Source organism: Marmota monax, unplaced genomic scaffold, assembly GCF_021218885.2.
Source record: "Marmota monax isolate L192 unplaced genomic scaffold, Marmota_monax_Labrador192_F-V1.1 WCK01_AAM20220418_F8-fsc00254, whole genome shotgun sequence".
Lineage (NCBI taxonomy): Eukaryota > Metazoa > Chordata > Mammalia > Rodentia > Sciuridae > Marmota > Marmota monax.
Genome location: NW_026694584.1, coordinates 2,041,673 through 2,062,780, shown reverse-complemented (window position 1 = coordinate 2,062,780; position 21,108 = coordinate 2,041,673). Strand labels below are relative to the sequence as shown.

Sequence of the window (21,108 nt, the reverse complement as noted above, 5' to 3'; positions counted from 1 at the left end):
TAACACAAACAGAACCTTCTCATATGTCTGAGTCATCTTGGGGCTCCCATTCCAAGATCCAGGGAATCCTGGTTTGGTTTATATCAAAGGTAAACATTAGCTAGAATTAATCTCAGCCCACGTTTACACAACAAAATATAGGTTGATATTGAAAATGTTGTCCATTTAATCAGGGTTTATCAATTATAAAACAGGCTGATCTAGAGGGCTGTGAAAGACCACCAAGTCCTGTGTTTTTAAAACACAGAAAGCCTAGAGAAGACATCCCAGGAGGTCTCTTTGACTTAAGAGATACAATTCCTTGTCCTTCTTTTATGTTATGGAAAGTCTTCAGAAACAAAGCTTTGTCAGCCCAGGTTCCTCCTAGAGGCAAATGCTTGGAGACTACAGGGTGCAAAAAAGCACATAACGGGGCCCAGAACCTGAGGACAACTCTGGGGAGAAAAAGTCCAAATGACTGAGAATGAACTGAAAGTGACTCAAGTTTGTCAGTTGGGAAATTGGAAAAGAATGGAGCAGTGTGATTTTATTTGCCACATGGACAGGGAGATTAGCCAAACCCAAAAATTAAATAAATAAATGCCAACACCCAGGGAATCCTGGCTGCAGAGAAGCAGCTACAGTCAGAGATTTCTGGTAGCAATGTAACTTCTGCAGCTCTTTGTGATGTAATCTGACTGTGGCTATTAAAATGTTCCCTGTGCATATTTCTTCACTCAGTATTGCCTTTCCTGGGAGCCTGTCTTCAGCAGGAGACTGTTTTAGGTCATCAGCTGAATTGTGTCCTCTCCCCAAATCTCATATGTGGATGTTCTAAGTACCAGTGCCTCAGACTGTGACTCTATTTGAATATATGGCTCATGAAGACATGATCAGTGTTAATCCAGTTAGTTGGGGTGAGGTCTAATCCAATTAATATTTTCCCCTTATAGGAAATGGCAATAAGGATGAAGAGAAGCACAGGAAAATGTCATGCAAACATAGACAGAAGATGGCAATCTCGATGTCAAACAGTGGGCCTCAAAGGAAATCCTTCTAGCCAGCACCCTGATATGTAGTCTTGGGAATTAGGAAAAATAAACTTCTGTCCTAAACCCCCATCTGGGCATTGTCTTTTGATACCATATGGTACTGAGGCAGCCCACTAGGACACACATACTCTGTCCCTGCAGCATGTCTGAATGAAGATGCAATTGAATCACATCACATTCCACCAGCACTGAAAGGCTGAACTGCTGCAAGAAATGACATTTCTCACTGGAACATTATGAAGGCAGGTTGAGGACACAGCTGCTGACCTGATGGGGCTTTAGAGATTTGTTTTGTGGTGTGGCACAGTCCTGAAAAACTCAGAGGGTACTTTTACCTCACTTGTCTGTGCAACCCTCACTCCTCTTTGTCCCAACCCTTTCCTGGCAAAGGTGTGAGTTTTTAAGTCTTGTAAAGGAGTGTAAGTACAGTGGAGATGACTAGCACATGGGCTACCTGGGGCAGGTAGCTAAAACAAAAACAGTAGCCACAAGAAAGGAACATTCAGGGCCCAGTAAACATTGAAAATGATGTGAAAATGTTTTCTCTGGTATTTCTACAAGTGTGCAATCTGGAGACTTACACCTATTCAATTGCCAGAGGGAGGAATGCAGTCTAGATTTCTTGGGCAATGGGAATGTAGGTCATTCAAGTGGTCAAGTCCTCAGACAGAGACTGGAGGAATCCCCATGCTTGGCTATTTGTCCTAGATCTATCCTAGCCATCTCCCGTTCCTGCCATGGAGACCCTTCCCCAGTAGGCTCATCTAACCTCAGATCAGAGATATCATTGTTCATGATGTGGTGAACTTCCTCTTTCCCCAAGGAGACAGAATTAACCAGGAGCTGCATGGAACTCACAAAGAGATTGTCTTACATGTAGGCCAAAAATTAATGCTGACCATCCTGGCTGACTCCACAGGGGATACTTTCATTGAAAATCTTTATACCCAGATCAGGTAAAAGTGAATATGTACATAGTCCTCCATACAGTGGTAACACTGGGTCATCTGGATAAATATTTGCGTAGCAAAACTAGGATTTAATACTTAATATCCACCCTACCAGGAATGTCCAGTGGTGCAAACATGAACATTCTGCCAGTTTCAACATGAGATACCCTATTCCTGTCATTGTAGGTCGCCTAGTCTCCCCCACCACAGGGAGAGGGAGAGCGAGAAGGAGAGGGAGAGGGAGAGAGAGAGAGAGAGAGAGAGAGAGAGAGAGAGGGAGAGAGAGAGAGAGAGAGAGAGAGAGAGAGAGAGAGAGAGAGAGAGAGAGAAGGCCAAAGGACTTCCCAGGGGTGATTACAGGACTGGCCTGGATTGGTCCTCTCTGGGCTGCTCTTTTACCCGTGGGTGCCTCCTGATAAGTGGCCACAAGGGTGTTGGGTCAGGGCTGAGTCAACATGTGAAAATGCTCCCACTCTAAACTTTTGGGGCCTAGAACCTTGGAAGGTTTGCACACATCAAGAAAACATCTTGGGCTGGGGTTGTGGCTCAGTGGGAGAGCACTCATCCAGCACATGCGAAGCTCTGTGTTTGATCCTCAGCACCACATAAAAATAAATAAATAAATGTCCACCTACAACCAAAAAAAAAAAAAAAATCCTGCTCTGTTGTGCATCTCCCTTCACGTGAGCTGAATAGGGAACTGACTGTCTCTAGAATGCATGTGCCTGGTCACCAGAGTTCTATGTTCTGTTGGGTCCTAATGCCGAGAAATTGAGATCGCTTCCTCAAAGTGAAATGACCTGGACCTCTTCTTGTACTAAGACCTCCCTAAAGTGTCCTTTGGGATGCTGACTTGTCATCTGCTTCTCCATGCAAAATTGTACAAACAGAAATGGCCTTTCTGCCCCTTGGGAAGCTGTCAGTATGTCGCTGCCCACCTCGGTGGAGGCTCATAGCAGGCCTGGCAGATGCCCTGGAGAAGACTCAGACCTGGATGGCAACATGAGAACCGGATTAAACTCCAACCGAGTTTAATCCATATCTTGAGTCTGCTGCATTCTGTCTGGAGGCAGAAAACCGCCATCAGCACAGAAGAGTAAAACCCGCCATGTACCAATGTAAAACCCAGCTGGGCCTGGGCTCCCTGACTCACTGCTAGGCCACTTTTGAAGAGAAATGCCTGTGATGGCCACATGAGGACAGCCTTGCACAAACTGAGGCCAACCTTAGAGCTCTCCCTGGTTCCCGCCAGTCACAGGGATCCCAGGCAGTGGGTGCACACCTGCCTTTCTAAAAAACCCTAGAGACCCTGCCCAGCATGCATCCTTAATTGCAGCTGGACACTCTGCACTTTACAAGAGAAAACACAGCATCATGCACTGCCCACCCCTGCCTGTCTTAATGCAAACAGAGCTGGTCTGTTTCAAAGGGAGCTGTGTGCTGCCTTGCTCCCCAAATATCAGTGCTGCAAAAAGTCACATAACACAGAGAAGATGTATCATCAAGAGGGGCACAAGGGTCTCTAACTTAAGAAAAAAATATTTGACTTTCAATATGAGTCCAGGAAAGCTGATTCCAGACTTTCCTAATTTTGTAAATAATCCCATAGACATGCCAATAGATAAAGTTATAAAGACTCACTAATCCACTAAAATGCACCCTGCTTCTCTTTGCCCTAGTTAAATATGGGAGACCTTGAGACTCCCTACTCCCTGGGGTCCCTTCATATTGGATGATGCAGCTGGGCCTGGGGTCCTTTCTGCTCCTCTGTGCTGCACCCTGAACCTCTACCTTCCTCTCAGTCTCTGACACCTTTGGCAGCCTCCACTGTGGGAGAGATTCAGAAAATACTGGAGTGTATTTAGAGACATTTCATCATCAGGCTATGATGCCTTCAATTTTGTTCCTTGTTACTTTTCAGTTTTTGTTTTTGTTTTTGTTTTTGATTTGTACCAGGGAGTGAACTCAGGGGTACTCAACCACTGAGCCACATATCCAGCCTTATTTGGTATTTTATTTAGAGACAAGGTCTCACTGAGTTGCTTAGCACCTCACCACTTCTGAGGCTGGCTTTGAACTCATGACTCTTCTGTCTCAGCTGAGCCACTGGGATTACAGGCGTGCACCACCACGACTGGCCCTTTTCAATAATTTTTAAATTTTGTTTGTCAGTAACAGCATGTTAACCAATGTATTTTGGGGATCAGTTTGCCCCATTTATGAAATGGGAACAATGTTTCTCTTGAAGCATTGACTGGGAAACTTAAGGCACATGCCCAGGATTCATGGATGCCCAGTACACAGATGTCTCACCCTTGATGATGAGAAAAATGGATATGGGGTGAGAAGGGGGAAGGGAGCCAGAGGGCAGAACAGAAAGTGCGCCTGCCCTCATGAAGTGTAGGCTAACAGGAGCTAGGCATGGTCCTTGGGTCTTGGTGAGAGGAATGGGCACTTCCCTAACTAAGGCCATTTCCCTGAAGGCCATTTCCCCAGCTATGCCAAGCTCAGACTGGTAACAAATGTGTCCAATATCCTTCAAGCCTCAGCATGCCATGTACCTCTGGGAGTCACAACTTGAGGTCTTGGCTTATTGAGATTCAATCAATGTAGTCATCTCTTCTGGGCACATTGGGCTGGGTGCTGTGCTGAAGGTTAGCACAGACTCTTGGCATGGCAGACATGGCCTGCTCTGTCCTAGGATTTTTTGGACAGTGCAAGTAGCAGTCTCAACAAGAAGCAATGACAATAGGGAACCAGGCTCTAGTTTCATCCTAGTGTTAACAACAGCACATCAACATATGGCCTTAAACAGGTGCTGATGAAGGAACTCCCTGGTGGGGTCCTGATGAGGGGTCAGGCAGCAGAGATACAGAAAGAGACTCAGAGAACTATGGCAGTAGCTGGTAGCATGATCTGGTGCCCTTACAATGCTAGAAGAGCAGCCAAAAGCAAAGCGTTCACTTGTAAATATTCACCCTGGATGGTAAATTCCCTGAGACCAGGGTCAGAGCTCAATGTCCAGGCAACATTGACACATTCAGCCCCATAGGAATGTCCAAGCCTGAATATTTAGGGGGAAAACCCTCAAGATCACTTGGACTTTGCAAAATCCAGAGCCATTCTTCTTGGCATGGCAACTCCCAAAAGGCAGGACATGCTGAACACACATGGATGAGCTTTCTAGTTCTCAGTGACAGCTGGGCAGGGCCTGCAGGAAAGAGTTAGGCTTGGGTGTCCAGGCAGCTCTGAGGCTCTGAGTGGGAACAGGGACTGTAATTGGATCATATCTTTCTATATTTTTACACACCATCCCAGAAGTTCACTAGCACCACTGTAGTTGTATATGCTTCGAGACCTTTAGCTCAAGAAGTGCAGCCTCAAACAGCACAGTAGTAATTTCATCATACACACAATGCACTGTTTTTTTTTTTAACATTTGAGCATTATCTGAGTTACTGAACCATCCATATTTTTCAACCATCATTCTTAATTCGGCATAAGAGCTTGTAGAAAAGATGTACCATGGTTGATCAAGCCATATTGCTCCTCTTGAATATTGAGGTTCCTACGAGTTTTTAGCCAGTATAAAAATAATCTGTAAAATGTAAAGATCTTACCCCAAATAGTAAAAACAGAGTGGGGGTAGAGGAAGTGTTTTTGAATGGGGGAGGATTTTGGTTTTCTCCCATCCCTTTCCCATAAGACAGACATCCTTGGATCCTGTCTCCTTGACACAAGCCCTGCCCTTGAATGATCTGTGTCCCCTTAGCCTCTTTGTGTCTCTTGCCCCTATTCAGCTCTCTTCCTGGGGTAGTTGTGCTGAATGAAGGAGGTGGGAAGCAGCGCCCCCTCCTGGTCATCCACCATTAGAACTGGGAGAGGAACCAGCGATGGCCAGACCAAAGTTCAGTTGTGAAATAGAGCTGAGAAGCAGGGAGCACCCCATTATGAGAGAAAAGAGCCCAGGCCACAGCCTGGCTCCTGGAAGACACAACGACTCCATGTTCCTTTCTGAGAGAGGTGAAATTTAGTCTATGTGCAGCATCTGGTTTAAGAAGTCAAGTGAACCCTTCCCCATCCACAGGGTGGAAAGTCTTGGAGTCTTCAGGATGAGGGTGGGGTGGAATGGGGCTGTTGGGAATCGTTTGAGGTGACCCAAGCCTCTGATGTCTATTTCTATAGGATTATTAGAGTCTAGCAGGTAAAGTGGTTCATCTACCATGTGAGAGAATGTCATTGTTGACTGCAAAACCATACCATAGGGACTAGATTATTCTAGAGTGAAGGGTTTGCATTCTCTGTCCTAGGAGCTAGAAGCTCAATGTAATTTGAGGTGGAAACAGTCTCAGTTGAATAAAAACTGAACTTGTGCCAGGAGTCAAAGGACAATGATCCAATATAGCTCTGCCCCAGCTGGTTGTGCAGGGTGGGAGACAGGGCCCCCATGGCTGGCTTCCCTCTGTGTGTGTAAGGGGCTTCTCCTGCATGCTCTCATGTTGCCTTTGGAGTTGGTGGCTCTTCTGTCTTTCCATGGAGATTAGTCTCTGGCAGACATTTGTGCAGCAGCTAGACAGAAAGACAGTGGGCAAATATGTGACTGTGCTCAGCCTAGAACAGACTGGCTTTCTGGGGACACTATGCAAAATTGTTTTCTTCTTCCCAGAGCACTTACTCAGAAATAATCACAGAAGAGTTATGTTGGGAGTTATGACATGACTCAGTGATCAGGCAAGAAGGTGCTGGAAGGGACCACAGCCCCAAATAAGATCATATGTCTGCAAGGGTATGTGTTGGGAAACTAAGGATGCAGTGGCCAGGACCGAGTCTGGTGATGGGATGTGTGCACTTGGCCACATTTGGGGTAGAACATCCTGGTCTCCTGGCTGAGAGGAGCTGGGACCTCCCTCACCTTGCTCTCAGAGTGCAAGGGAGATTGCAGGCATGCCTGGAAAACTGCATGTGGCAGAGGAGCAGAGGGGTCATTTGGGTTCTAGTGTGACCTGGTAGCTCTAATTCTCCATACTGAGTTTGAATACCCTGCCTCAGATGTGAGATGATTTTGAATGGTGCGCTGTAACTGCCAATAACTGCTCTAGTAGTTCTATGGAATTTTGAAGTTAATTGAGGCAAATGGAACTCATTTTGATTGACAATTGTTATAAACAGTTCAGGTTTTAAATACATTTTTGTAAGTATAACAGGCAAGAGATTTTGTAAGTATAACTTAAGAAAAATAAGCAAACAAAAAAGTAATACAAGTGGCAAAATTGCTAAGGTGATGTGCAAAAAATATGTATGGAAACTTCTAGAAGATATGAGTAGGCAGGAAGCCTCCCAAATTCAGCAACAAACTGACCAATACAAAGCCTCTGTGAGGACCTGTCAGGGAGTCTTCATCCTTCCTGCTTTCCTGCTTTCTCCTTTAGATCTGTTAATCTTCTTGGACCCGAGGGAGACTAACAGTGAGATGGGAGGCTAAGATTGATTCAAAACACACCTTTGGAGACTGGATTTGGTTTCTGTCATGAGTAGGCAAAATTTCGACATATGCAGTCAAGGGGAGAAATAAAGAATATCCACGCACTTCTGCCCCTTTCAATGCTTTATTCACTCAAATTACTCAATACAATTTCACTCTATAGGTTCTTAATCAAGAAAATGACAATCCTTAATGCTAGGCACTGCAATAGACATAATCAATTCACAGCAAACAATTCTAGATTAATTCTAAGCACTGCAAACATACTCAATCATGACAGGCTAATGACAGACATTTCCTCTGCAGGCTAAGTTCAAAAGTCTCAAGCCTTAGGCTTTAGTCCAGCAGATGCACACTCACTTAGACTTCAGTGATCAGGTTCAGAACCAAGGCAGGCTTTTCCTGGAGTGGAGTGGACGACCGGTTGAGGAGAGGGTCATAGGGAGAAGTCGCAGCTCTCACCAAGGTCCAGATGAGGCGGTAGAGTTTGAGAGTTGTGAGGATCACACAGAGGATCAGGCATGATGACAAGTGATGGGATGTCAGGACCTCATCAGGCTCTCCAGCTGAGTGCATCCTTGTTTCCGCTGGCTGAATCCCTGTTCATCAGCTCTATTATTTGTACTAAATTTTGGGGCTTTTTTTTTTTTAATTTATTTATTTATTTTTCGGTGGACACAACATCTTCGTATGTGGTGCTGAGGATCGAACCCGGGCCACACGCATGCCAGGCGAGCGCGCTACCACTTGAGCCACATCCCCAGCCCCAATTTTGGGGCTTTTGACCCCCCTTTCAGTCCTTATCAGCTACCACTGGATTTCTCCATAACATCATTTACCCTGGGGTCAGAAACTCTGGTGGTCTCCACCCTGATCTTCTCACCTTTCCCTCTTATCAGGCAGGGCAGCCTGCCAGGGGCTTCACTCTGTTTATCAGGGTGAGGGGAAGTAACTTGTCTGAGGCCATACTGGATGGCTCTGCGGGTGTGCCTGGTGAGACTGCAGGTTTCAAACTGGAGTTTTTAAAATGGAGTTGCTTAGGCTCAGGCCTAAGGCCATCCTTACAGCTTCATATTCTGGCTCTACCACTTTCAAGGCCAGTGGCCTTGGGCAGGAAATTTATTGAACTCCTTCTGAGCCCTGGTCTCCTCATCTATGAAGTGGGGATGTCCTGGTCCCTGGGTGCTTGGTCAGTGCCATGAGCTGACAAACAGGGACTTCCCAGCTCTGTGGTGTAGCCAGCTGTTCCCCTGCAGATCAGAGGGGAGTCTGCCCAGAGGGTGTTATCTGTCTCCAGTGTCTGTTTTCTCTTCCAGGAGTAGCTCCTGATTGTTTTTCTGGAATCCCCCTCTGCATTTCACCCAATGTGGGCTGATGACCAGGCCTAAGAAGTCACAGCATGGAGGCCCCTGAACAAGGAGGCACATAAGCCTGCCAAGTTGGGTTGGGCTGGTCCAGACAGACTGTTCCAGAGGCCCACAAATAACTGCAGGAAGCAAGAATGGAAAACTTACCACCATCTTGTGACTACAAGGGAGGCCAGAAAATGGAATAGAAATGGAGAGACAAGACAATAGATCACTGAAACCAGCTGTGCCTGCATTTAAAACTACCCCCAGAGTTTTTACTTGTAAAAGAAAACACCCCCCCAACCTTTTCCTCTGTTAGTTTGAGTTGATTTTGTCCCTTGAAACCAGGAGTACTGACTGACCTCTTGTTTTTCTCAATTCCATTTCTTTTGTAGGAATGGAGAGACAAGAGAATGGTAACAAAGAACAGCAGAAGATTAAATCTCAAAAAAGTCCAATAACACAATTAATAAATGGGCAAATGAATTAAAAAGACATTTCTCAAAAGAAGAAATTCAAATGGCCAAAAACTATATTAAAAAATTCAACATCATTACCAATTAAGTAAATGCAAATCATACTAAACTGAGATCTCACTCCAGTCAGAATGGCAGTCATCAAGAATACAAATAATAATAGATGCTGGAAAGGATGTGGAAAAACAGGAACACTTTGACACTCTTGTTGGGACTGTAAATTAGTGCAACTGCTATGGAAATCAGTATGGAGGCTTCTCAAAAGACTAGGCATGGAACCACCATATGACCCAGCTAGACCAATCCTCAGTATTTTTCATAAAGAATTGAAGTCATCATACTACAGGGATACATGGATACCCATGTTTATACCAGCACAATTCGCAATTGTTAAACTATGGAACCAGCCTAGGTGCCCATCAATGGATGCATGGATAAAGAAAATGTGGTAGGGATACACAATGGAGTTTTATTTGGCCATAAAGAAAAATGAAATTGTGTCATGATGTTAAGTGAAATAAGTCAAACTCAGAAGCTTAAGTGTTGTGTGTCTCTCTAGGAAAGCTAAAGAGGAAAAAGAAAAACAAAGCTGGGGGTGGATCTCCTAAAAACCAAAGGGTATCAGTAGAGGAAAGGGACAAAGGGGTGGGACCAAGTGAGGAGGGAAGGAATAGAGAAGTAATAAGGAGTGATATTGGCTAAATTATATTGCTTTATTGTGTGCATGTACAAATATGTAACAACAAAATCCAAGCGGTATGTTCAACTATAAGACACAAATAAAAATGGGGAGGAGAGATTAAATTTATTCAAGCCTTGAGAAGGATCTAATTCTGGCCACCGGTTGGAGCATGGCTTTCCAGAGACTTGCTTCTACCTTTATGGGCTCCTCAATGGGCAAAGAAGGTTAAAAGTTACATTTTGCTACTGGGCTGGTTTGAAGATGAATATAATCCAGGACAGACAGGCAGGTGGAGTTGTTCTTGTGGACATAGATATTTGTAGGCCACAATCATCTTTTACTATTGACAGGTTTTCTCCACTATGATGTTGCACCAAGGCAGTCTTGCATTTCTGTATGTGCAAGTTCGACACCTGTGTTCATTGCCCTTATATGTTCTGCAATGGCCATCAGGAGCCATGCACAAAACTGAAGCAGGACATTGGCAAGGGTCTCAAGAACTCCAAGGATGCTTCAAGGAATTAATGTGGATTCATCTCCCATAATGCAGAACATGTGTACTTGGATATTCTGTCCATCAGGCTGAAGTCTGGTCAAGTCTTTAAATTACAGGCACAGATGTGCAATTGACCAAATTGTTATATTGTGTACCTGAACAAAAATGCACAACCAAGTTCTAATGTTATATATTAGAATAATGCACCTATAAAAATATATGAATACTGTTTTTAAAAGTTACAACAGAGGCCAGGCATGATGCCTGGACTTTAGGTTCTGTATTATTCTCTATGTTATATTTTTCTATTGCTTTATTGTGTGCATGCACAAATATGTAACAACATATTGGTGGTTCTGTGAATAGCAACATGGTTATAGCAACATGATGGAAAGCAGAAGCATTCCATCCAAGGAGTCTGTTTTAAGGAAACCCCAAAATCCAAGTTCCTGGGTTCAGAATTAGTGACTGCAGATTTAGATCACCATGCTTCCAACAGGAGGAGGCGGAAGTCAAACTTCTTAGACCAAGTCAATATGTGCTTCAGCTCATCTTGTTAGGTTTCTGGGCCCCATGATCTCTAAATCAGTTTCATGTGTTAAGACACTTTGAAATAGAGTGACAGATCTACTCATTGCCACCTTGTGAATTATTTTCATGGAAATCTGATCTATGTGTGTTTCAAAAGAAGGGTAGACATAATTTTGCATGCAGACTGAGAGGTTAGACAAATTCTTTGTTTTGCAATTGAGCATTAGGGCCTGGGATTCATAGCGAGAATCTTGTGGGTATCCATAAAAGACACTTCTCTTGTAAAGGCTGGTGGGCACTTTTGTGTTTATATTGGTCTGCTAATTCTGGACAATGTTTTCGAAAAATACTTTAAGATGCAATCAACACTCAACACAGAAAACTAATCCATAAAATAGTAGGAAAAGAAAAATATTTTGTTACTCAATTAAAAAGTATGTGGGGGCTGGGGTTGAGGCTCAGTGGTAGAGTGCTTGCCTGGCACATTTGAGGCAGGGTTTGATACTCAGCACCACATAAAAATAAAGTTATGTATAACTAAAAAATATCTTTTAAAAAGTATGTGGTGTGGATTACCAAAAAAATCCATAAAATAATTGCAAAGACAAAAAATACTGTTGTTTTATATAAGCAAACACATTCAAATGTTGCATGCATGTTTTCAATGTAAATTATAACTGACTCTAAGTACGCGTAGACTTGGTAGCATCATGTATCATGTATTGTTCAAAAATTTACCCAGCAGTTTTCAAAAGTATTTGCTATTTGGCTTTATTTATTTATTTTTTTAAAGAGAGAGAGGCGAGAGAGAGAGAGAGAATTTTTAATGTTTATTTATTTATTTATTTAGTTAGTTAGTTTTCAGCGGACACAACATCTTTGTTTATATGTGGTGCTGAGGATCGAACCTGGGCCGGACGCATGCCAGGCGAGCGCACTACCGCTTGAGCCACATCCCCAGCCCTAATTGGCTTTATTTAAGTGAAAAAAAAATGTACATTTCTGACAGGTCAGTGGTGGCGACTTGGTGGTGACTTAGTGGCAACTTGGAACAAAGCAGTCTTTGTGGGAAAAGAACATCAATCAGGTGCCGGTAGAAACGCCTGTCAATCAGCCAGATCTCCTGACTAATGTCTGTCAATCAGCAGGACCCCCTGGCCAATCCTGGAGTTCAGCCAACTCCCCTGACCAACTCCAGCAGGAAAAGGGACCCTAAAAACACCTTTTCCGGTCCCAAGCCCTTCCCTTCTTGCTGTAAGCCCTATAAAAGTCCAGTCCGGTCGAGCTTCCACATGGTTTCTCCTCAGACCCTTCTCCTGTCCACTCTGTGGGTCTGATCAAGTTCCGCCCCTGAGTGATATCTCAATAAAGCCTCCTTCAGTGGCCCTTTTAAATCTGCCTCCTTTGGTAGCTGCCCGCCTCACCTGATCTGACAATTTCTACTAAAAAAGGGTAGTTTTGTGTCTCTGAGATAGCCGCCTGCTGAAGTTAGGTTATATACCTGCAACTCAACCTAGATAAATTTTAATCTTCTTTGAAATTTATATTTGAAGAAGATGGATCTCAGATGCTGAAAATAGATTTCTTGGATAAAAAGAAAGAAAGAAAAAAAAACTATGCCAAAAGTTTTATTTCACTTATAAAAGTGTTCATACATGAATTAAAAGCTCAGATAAAGAATTTACAACTAAAATTTTCTGAAGTGTTCTAAAAATGTTAAAGATAAAAAGCCCTTCCTATAACTTAAAAGTGGGAGCAGTGGCCCCCCAACATGATTTCTGAGGAGGTAGCCTTGTTTTGCAAGAAGTAGCCAAGCCGTTGTCAACACACTTGAGCATGATATGGCAGGGTGAGTGAACTGCCCTCAGCACCTGTTCCACTTGAAAGTGCCCAGTCCTTGGAGACCTAGGAGAGGTGTGGATCACAGGAAGCTGTGTGGTGTCGTAGCCTGCAAGTAGGGCAAATGTCTCCTTTCCTGGGAGAACCAGAGTCCCACCAGCCTAGACCCTGGCCTGACCCATATTGGATAAAACCCACAAGAACCCATCTGTCCTCATATTTACTGACATCAGTCTCTGGGGACAATTGTGATGTGTAGAAATTAGAACAATCAACCAGCTTTTACTGTGTGTATCTCAGGGAATACGACCAGGAATTATGGTATAGATCTGAAGGCACTCTCAGCACAAGATTGATTTGAAAATTTTAAACTCCCTCAAATGGAGCATGGTCCAGTGATCTGTGGGAAGAGTGAGTGAGTTCACTTAGCAGTGATGTCATGGACATGTATCACTGACACAGAAATGAAGTCACAAACAGGGTCAAGAAGCACAGCAGACCTATGTTCAGAGATCAGACTTTGATGTTTTTCAGATTAATGTACTTATTTTCTATGAGTTGTGGTACAAGATGGAGTCCCTCTTTATGCATTAACTTATTTCACTTCTTTGAAGTGAATAAAAGCATTTGTATTTCAACATTTCATTGAATCTTAGAAAGTGGTATCTTAAGCATTTACTATTCATCATAAAAATTAAGTTTAGTGTTTAAATTAACATAATTTTTCCCTGTTGGAGGAGTTTCAAGATTTTTAATCTAAAGTATATTTATGAAAGTTTTGATACATCATTATTACAGTGCCAGTTAATAGATAAACATGAAATATCTTTGAGGAGGAGTTAATATTTTGGCAGTTTTTTAATGCAAACTAACTCCCTTTGTTTAATGACCAACACTAACTTTCCTATATTTCTTAAGTCATATTATTTGCCCAAATTGAATTAGGATGATATATACAATTTAAACAGACCAATATCAAGTGATGAAATAGAAGACTCCATCAGAATCCTATCAACCAAGAAAATCCCAGAACCAGATGGATTCACAGCTGAGTTCTAAAAGACCTTTAAAGAAGAAATAATATAAATACTCTTCTATTTATTTCAGGAAATAGAAAAAGAGGGAGCACTTCCAAACTCATTCTATTAGGCCAATATCACCCTGATTCCAAAACCAGACAAAGACATATCAAAGAAAGAAAACTTCAAACCAATATCTCTAATGAACACAGATGCAAAAATTCTCAATAAAATTCTGGCAAAATATATAAAAAAGATAGTGAACCATGATCAAGTGGGATTCATCCCAGGGTGCAAGGTTGGTTAAACATATGGAAATCAATAAATGTAATTCATCACATCAATAGACTCAAAGATAAAAATCATATGATAATCTCAATAGATGCAGAAAAAGCATTTGACAAAGTACAACACCCCTTCATATTCAAAACACTAGAAAAATTAGGGATAACAGGAACATATCTCAATATTGTAAAGGCTATCTATGCTAAGCCCCAGGCCAACATCATTCTAAATGAAGAAAAATTGAAGACATTCCCGCTAAAAACTGGAACAAGACAGAGATGCCCTCTTTCACCACTTCTATTTAACATAGTTCTTGAAACACTGGCCAGAGCAATTAGACAGATGAAAGAAATTAAAAGGATACACATAGGAAAAGAAAAACTCAAATTAGCACTGTTTGCTGATGATATGATTCTATACCTAGAAGACCCAAAAACGTTCCACCAGAAAACTTCTAGAACTAGTAAATGAATTCAGCAAAATCAACACCCATAAATCAAAGGCATTTCTGTATATCGTTGACAAATCCTCCGAGAGGGAAATGAGGAAAACCACCCCATTTACAATAGCCTCAAAAAAAAAAAAAAAACTTGGGATTCAACTATAGGTGAAAGACCTATTCAATGAAAACTACAGAACCCTAAAGAAAGAAATCAAAGAAAACCTTAGAAGATGTAAAGATCTACCTTGCTCTTGGATAGGCAGAATTAATATTATCAAAATGACCATGCTACCAAAAGCACTATACAGATTTAATGCAATTCTGATCAAAATCTCAATGGCATTCCTCATAGAAATAGAAAAGGCAATCATGAAATATATCTGTAAAAATAAGAGACCCAGAATAGCTAAAGCAATCCTTAGCAGAAAGAGTGAAGCAGGAGGCATCACAATACCATATCTTAAACTATACTACAGAGCAATAGTAACAAAAACAGCACGGTATGGGCACCAAAACAGACAGACTGACCAATGGTACAGAATAGAGGACATAGAGACTAACCCACAAAATTACAATTATCTTATATTAGACAAAGACACCAAAAATATACATTGGAGAAAAGATAGCCTTTTCAACAGATGGTGCTGAGAAAACTGGAAACCCATATACAACAAAATGAAATTAAACCCCTAACTCTCACCATGCACAAAACTCAACTCAAAGTGGATCAAGGACCTTGGAATAAAACCAGAGATCCTACGTCTAATAGAAGGAAAAGTAGGCCCTAATCTCCATCATGTTGGATTAGGCCCCAACTTCCTTAATAAGACTTCTATAGCACAAGAATTACAATCAAGAATCAATAAATGGGATGGATTCAAACTAAAAAGGTTTTTTTCTCAGCAAAAGAAACAATCTGTGAGGTGAATAGAGAGCCTTCATCTTGGGAGCAAATTTTTACTCCTCGCATATCAGATAGAGCGCTAATCTCTAGGGTGTATAAAGAACTCAAAAAGCTAAACACCCCCCCCCAAAAAAAAGAAAAAACCAAATAACCCAATCATAAATGGGCCAAGAACATGAAGAGACAATTCTCAGAAGATGACATACAATCAATAAACAAATATATTTTTTAAAGTTCATCATCTCTAGCAATTAGAGAAATACAAATCAAAACTACTCTAAGATATCATCTCCCTCAAGTCAGAATGGTAGCTATTAAGAATACAAACAACAATAAGAATTGGCGAGGATGTGGGGGAAAAGGCACACTCATACATTGCTGATGGGATTGCAAATTGGTGCAGCCAATGTGGAAAGCACTATGGAGATTCCTTGGAAAACTAAGAATTGAACCACCATTTGACCCAGCTATCCCTCTCCTCAGTTTATACTCAAAGGACTTAAAAACAGTATATACTGTGGGGACACACCACATCAATGTTTATAGCAGCACAATTCAAAATAGCTAAATTGTGGAACCAACCTAGATGCCCTTCAATAGATGAACAGATAAAAAAATGTGGCATATATAAACAATGGAATATTACTCAGCAATAAAAGAGAATAAAATCATGGTATTTGCAGGTAAATGGATGGAGTTAGAGAAGATAATGCTAAGTGAAGTTAGCCTATCCCATAAAACCAAATGCCGAATGTTTTCTCTGATATAAGGAGGCTGATTCATAGTGGGGTAAGGAGGGGGAGCATGGGAGGAATAGATGAACTCTAGATAGGACAGAGGGGTGGGAGGGGAAAGGAGGGGGCATGGGGTTAGAAATGATGGTGGAATGTGATAGACATCATTATCCAAAGTACAAGTATGAAGACATGAATTGGTGTGAATATACTTTGTATACCACTAGAGATATGAAAAATTGTCCTCTATATGTAGTATGAATTGTAATGCATTCCATCATCATACATCAATAAAAAATAATAATTATAAAAGCCACTCACCACAATAAGAGGGAGGGGCAGGGAAGAATACAGTTACTTGGAAAATGTAGAGGGGGTGAAGGGAGGACAGGGTGCATGGGTAGGAAGGATGAATCAGACATTATTATCCCTATATACATATATGACTAGATGATCAGTGTGATTCTACATCATGTACAACCAGAAGAATGAGAACTCATATTCCATTTATGTAAATGGAGTAAAAAATTATGTAAAATTTTATGTAAAGAAAAATAATTTCAAAAGCAATAAAATATACATACTCTTATAAAAAATTGTACATTACAAAAAAAAAGCCAGTCACCACATGTGATTCCACAATAGGTCAGGCTATAGAAAATGGGTGTAGACTCAAGGTTTCCATGGACTGGAGCATGTGGGGAAGTGAGAAGTGACCAGTTAAACTGGAAGCTTTTAGTGGAGATAAAAATGCTGTAAAATTTCATAGTTATAATAGTTGCGCCATTCTGTGAATACACAATAAATTGCATTCTTTATTTTTAATATAATTTAAAAATGCTTTTCTGGTAGTCGGAATTGAACCCAGGGCTTTGCTTATTGTCTTCCTCCCCCTCCTGAGTGGCTGGGAGTACAGGAATGAACCACCTTGCCTGGCTCTGAATTGTACACTTTAAAATGGTTATTCTGGTGATGCACAAATTACATGTCAATTTAAAAGAAGAAAGACACTATGAGTGTGGGTTGGGAGACATCAGTGGAGTTCCAGGAGTGCTCACATTGCAGTGCCTGCTGCCAGCCCCCAGTGAAGGGATTCCTGGGTTGTTTTCAGGACTTTTGGTTGTGGATGTCTTGTTTTTGCTATCTGAGATAACGGTACAATGAACATCATTGAACATGGATGAAAGTCATTCAGGCAAGTCTTGAGTGCTCCCAAGTGGCCTCAGATTTGACATATGTCAGTCAGTGGGGCACTGGTGTGGAAAGGGCCAGTTGTACCAACACCAACATACGGAGATTGCCTGGAGCCCTCGCACTGTTTCTCAGTACATGAAAAGTCCCTGAGGAGCTCTACTTTTTGCTACCATATACTTGCCCACGTCCCATGTGGGCAGTGGAATTTGGGTTTCCTCTGCATGTAACTGGCTGGCTGTGAAATAAAGCTAAGAAAGAGAAAACGGTGAAGAAACCACGGGACATGGGAAGTAATTTTTAAAGGGGGGGTGGGGAGGATGGCTCTCTGATCTTAGGGATCAAACTTCCACACTGGGAAGAGAGAGAACCAGAGATCCCACACTTGCTTGATTTATATGGGGGGAAGCATCAAAGGTTTTCCATGGAATGTTCTTTGCCAAATAAGGTAGGAGGTGAGCAGTCCAGTTTCCAATGGGTTACACCGCACTCTGGAGCTACAGAGCGGTCTCCCTGCCAAGCGGAGACAGAGGTCCCATGCACTGTGCAGTCCATTGAGTGGGAGGGGCCACAAAGTAGTTTGCAATGCCAAACCTAAGTTTCCCTGGCTTCAGGCCAAGAGAAGACCTCAAATAAGCTCCAATAATTCAGAGGTGGCATCCCACATGCTATCACTCAATCAGCTACTCTAAAAATTATAATAAATCTGCCCTGTATTACCTTGAAGAGGCAAGCCAAATTCAGGGGAGCTGGAGTTTAGATCAGGGGTCATCAAATTAAGGGCCAAATTATGTCTGTGTATCAGCTAAGACTGGTTTTTACAGATGCATGTGTGCCACCAGTTGGATACCAGGAAACATGAGCTATGACCACTGAATTAAGCAACATCACCTAAAAATGCTGCGCTCTGGGGCTGAGTGTGGACCTCAGAAGAAGAGCATCTGCCTAGTGCATAAAGGGCCCTTGGTTCCATCCCCAGGATGGTCCCCAAAATATAAATGAAGATAAACATACTATATGCAATTATTGTTACTATATTTTAATTCCACCAGTTAAAATCTCTTGGAAATTTGTATTTTTTCTCTCCTTTTATAAGTGCTCACATAATAATGATTTTTTCCCCTCAGCTCACAAAACCTAAAACAGTATCTAATACATTCCAGAAAAAAGGTTGTCTCTGGTGTGGAATACAGAAGGATTTGGAAATAACATTGAAAAAAATAGTTCTGTATGAAAGTGAAATAAACTCAAATTACAATTATTTCTCAAAAAATAACACCGCATGGATATGATAGAAATTTCAATCAAATTAACCAGGTCTCAAAGTGTTTTTCACGTATTCCACATTTTAGTTTAGAGTAGTTAAGAGAGAAGCATAAAACCTTGTTTGTATCAGCTGTAATAAGAAAGAAGAATGAATGGAAAATAAAAGGAAAAGGAATTAATAGGAAAATATGCATGCTTTTTTGAATTGATGATAAAATAATGATATAAGAATAAAGACACTACACAGCCCTGTATTCAAGCACTGAATCAACACTTCATGCTAGTAGATAGAAGGTCTAAATGCAGAACCCTGACATGACTTGTGTCATGTGGCTTAGTGCTTCATCCACAGCCCTGGAGCAGCAAACATGACTGTGGAAGACATCTAGGTGACATCACCAACCCTCCAGACAACCACAGACAGGTGCCCAGACCTGGAAAGAAGAGGAAGGTTGTTTACTTCCTGGAGCTAAATATGTGTAAATGAAGCATACAATTGGGTCAAAAATGTGTCAGTGTGACAAGAGCTAAGAATCTGTTTGGGATGGAAGATCAGGCAATGATTTGTGCCACTTATGAATACTTCTGTCATGGTCTTTGCAATTGCCATCATGAGGTGGCTGCAGAGTGATCTGCAGCAAGAGGCTGCTGGAGGTGCCTGTTGGGGCTGGGGCATGCAACTGGAGCTCTTGGCTCAGGGCAGAAGGGAAAGCAAATGCTCCTCAGCATTTGTCATAATTTCTCCTAAGGTAATAACCAACTGAGCTTAGGAAAAATACCTTTCATCATAGAAGTAATAATAGTAGGTAACATGTATGGAATATTTACCAAGTGCCAAGTATTAGTCTACATCTCTCTCATTTTAATTATTTAACCCTCACAGCAAATTGTATGACATGAGTTTTATCAATTTCATCATTTTGTAAAAAGGCGACTGACATGTGGAGATGTAAGCCACTTGCTGAAGCTCCCAGCTAAGAAGCAGGAGAGCAGTGCTTCTGAATCCATGTGCTTTGGCTCTAGAACTTCTGGTCTTAATCACAAGATGGATAAGTGCCAGGGGTCCAAATCAGAGCTGGAGTCACAAGTTAAGAGTTGAAGAGAGTTGCCGGGGCCGCCGTGTGACGTGGCACAGCCGGAGAATTAAAGTCAGAGCCTGAGCTGCCGCGCCAGTCGCCAAGCCGGTCCTCCACCCGCTAATTCCTGTCCCGAAGCTTCACCCGTCACGCCGGCCAACGAGCGGTCCCTGTCGCCCCCTTTCTGCCTCAGGTCTTTCTTTTCCCTTGCGCTCAGTTTGTTGGGAGTGTGAAAGGAGAAGGCCCAGGGACGCCCCGACCCCTTATTCTGCCCATCGCAAGTGCCACTACCGCCATGGGCCTCACCATCTCTTCTCTGTTCTCCCGCCTCTTCGGCAAGAAGCAGATGCGTATTTTGATGGTTGGATTGGATGCTGCTGGCAAGACGACCATTCTGTATAAACTGAAGTTAGGGGAGATAGTCACCACCATTCCTACCATTGGTTTTAATGTGGAAACAGTAGAGTATAAGAACATTTGTTTCACAGTATGGGATGTTGGTGGTCAAGATAAAATTAGGCCTCTCTGGAGGCATTACTTCCAGAATACCCAGGGTCTTATTTTTGTGGTAGATAGCAATGATCGTGAAAGAATTCAGGAAGGAGCCCAAGTACTGCAGAAAATGCTTGAGGAAGATGAGCTGCAAGATGCAGTGCTGCTGCTTTTTGCAAACAAACAGGATTTGCCAAATGCTATGGCTATCAGCGAAATGACAGATAAATTAGGCCTTCAGTCTCTCCGTAACAGAACATGGTATGTTCAAGCCACTTGTGCTACACAAGGAACTGGTCTGTATGAGGGACTTGATTGGCTGTCAAACGAGCTTTCAAAACGTTAAATAAAACTGGATATCTAACCAAGGACACATTTTGATAGAATTGGTCTAGGCTTGTTACAACAAAATTAGTTTGCATCTTGGTTATTAAACTGTATCTGGGACTGGTTTGGGCAGAATATTACAGCGTTTAAACTTATTTTGTTGCCAATTATTGTTTACCAAGTATAATGTTGCTCTTTAGCAATATGCTTGGTTTTGAAGAAATTCTTGGGGAAAAAAGTATCCTCTTTTAATTTTGACTTCCTTTAAACCTAAATGCCTGGACATAGCTATTGTGACACCTTTAAATAAATCAGTTTTGAATGTTTTTTGAGCCCACAACAAATAATGTTTTAAAGTTATCCCCTTGCTATTTTACTGATACCTGTATCATTCCTGGGACAGTCTGCTGATTTGAACATGTAGCATTCCATTTGTATTTATTTCTATCCCTTGCCAAAAGGATTTTCTAATACTTCTTGTACCAGCCAGGGAAATGCTCCAAAACACTATTCAGCTATCTTGCATTGAGGAACTT

General features: G+C 41.9%; 1 protein-coding gene across 1 annotated transcript; it reads left to right on the top strand.

Annotated features, from left to right (window-relative positions):
- Nucleotides 1-19,785: 19,785 nt before the first annotated feature.
- On the top strand, nucleotides 19,786-20,898 carry LOC124077185 (ADP-ribosylation factor 4). Its single transcript, XM_046421434.2, has one exon. It carries the CDS (start codon nucleotides 20,049-20,051, stop codon nucleotides 20,589-20,591), a length of 543 nt encoding a protein of 180 aa, XP_046277390.1. The 5' UTR covers nucleotides 19,786-20,048; the 3' UTR covers nucleotides 20,592-20,898.
- Nucleotides 20,899-21,108: the final 210 nt, after the last annotated feature.

Bases quoted from the DNA above. Each gene is read 5' to 3' on its own strand.
- LOC124077185 (XM_046421434.2), top strand. From the start codon at position 20,049: ATGGGCCTCACCATCTCTTCTCTGTTCTCCCGCCTCTTCGGCAAGAAG.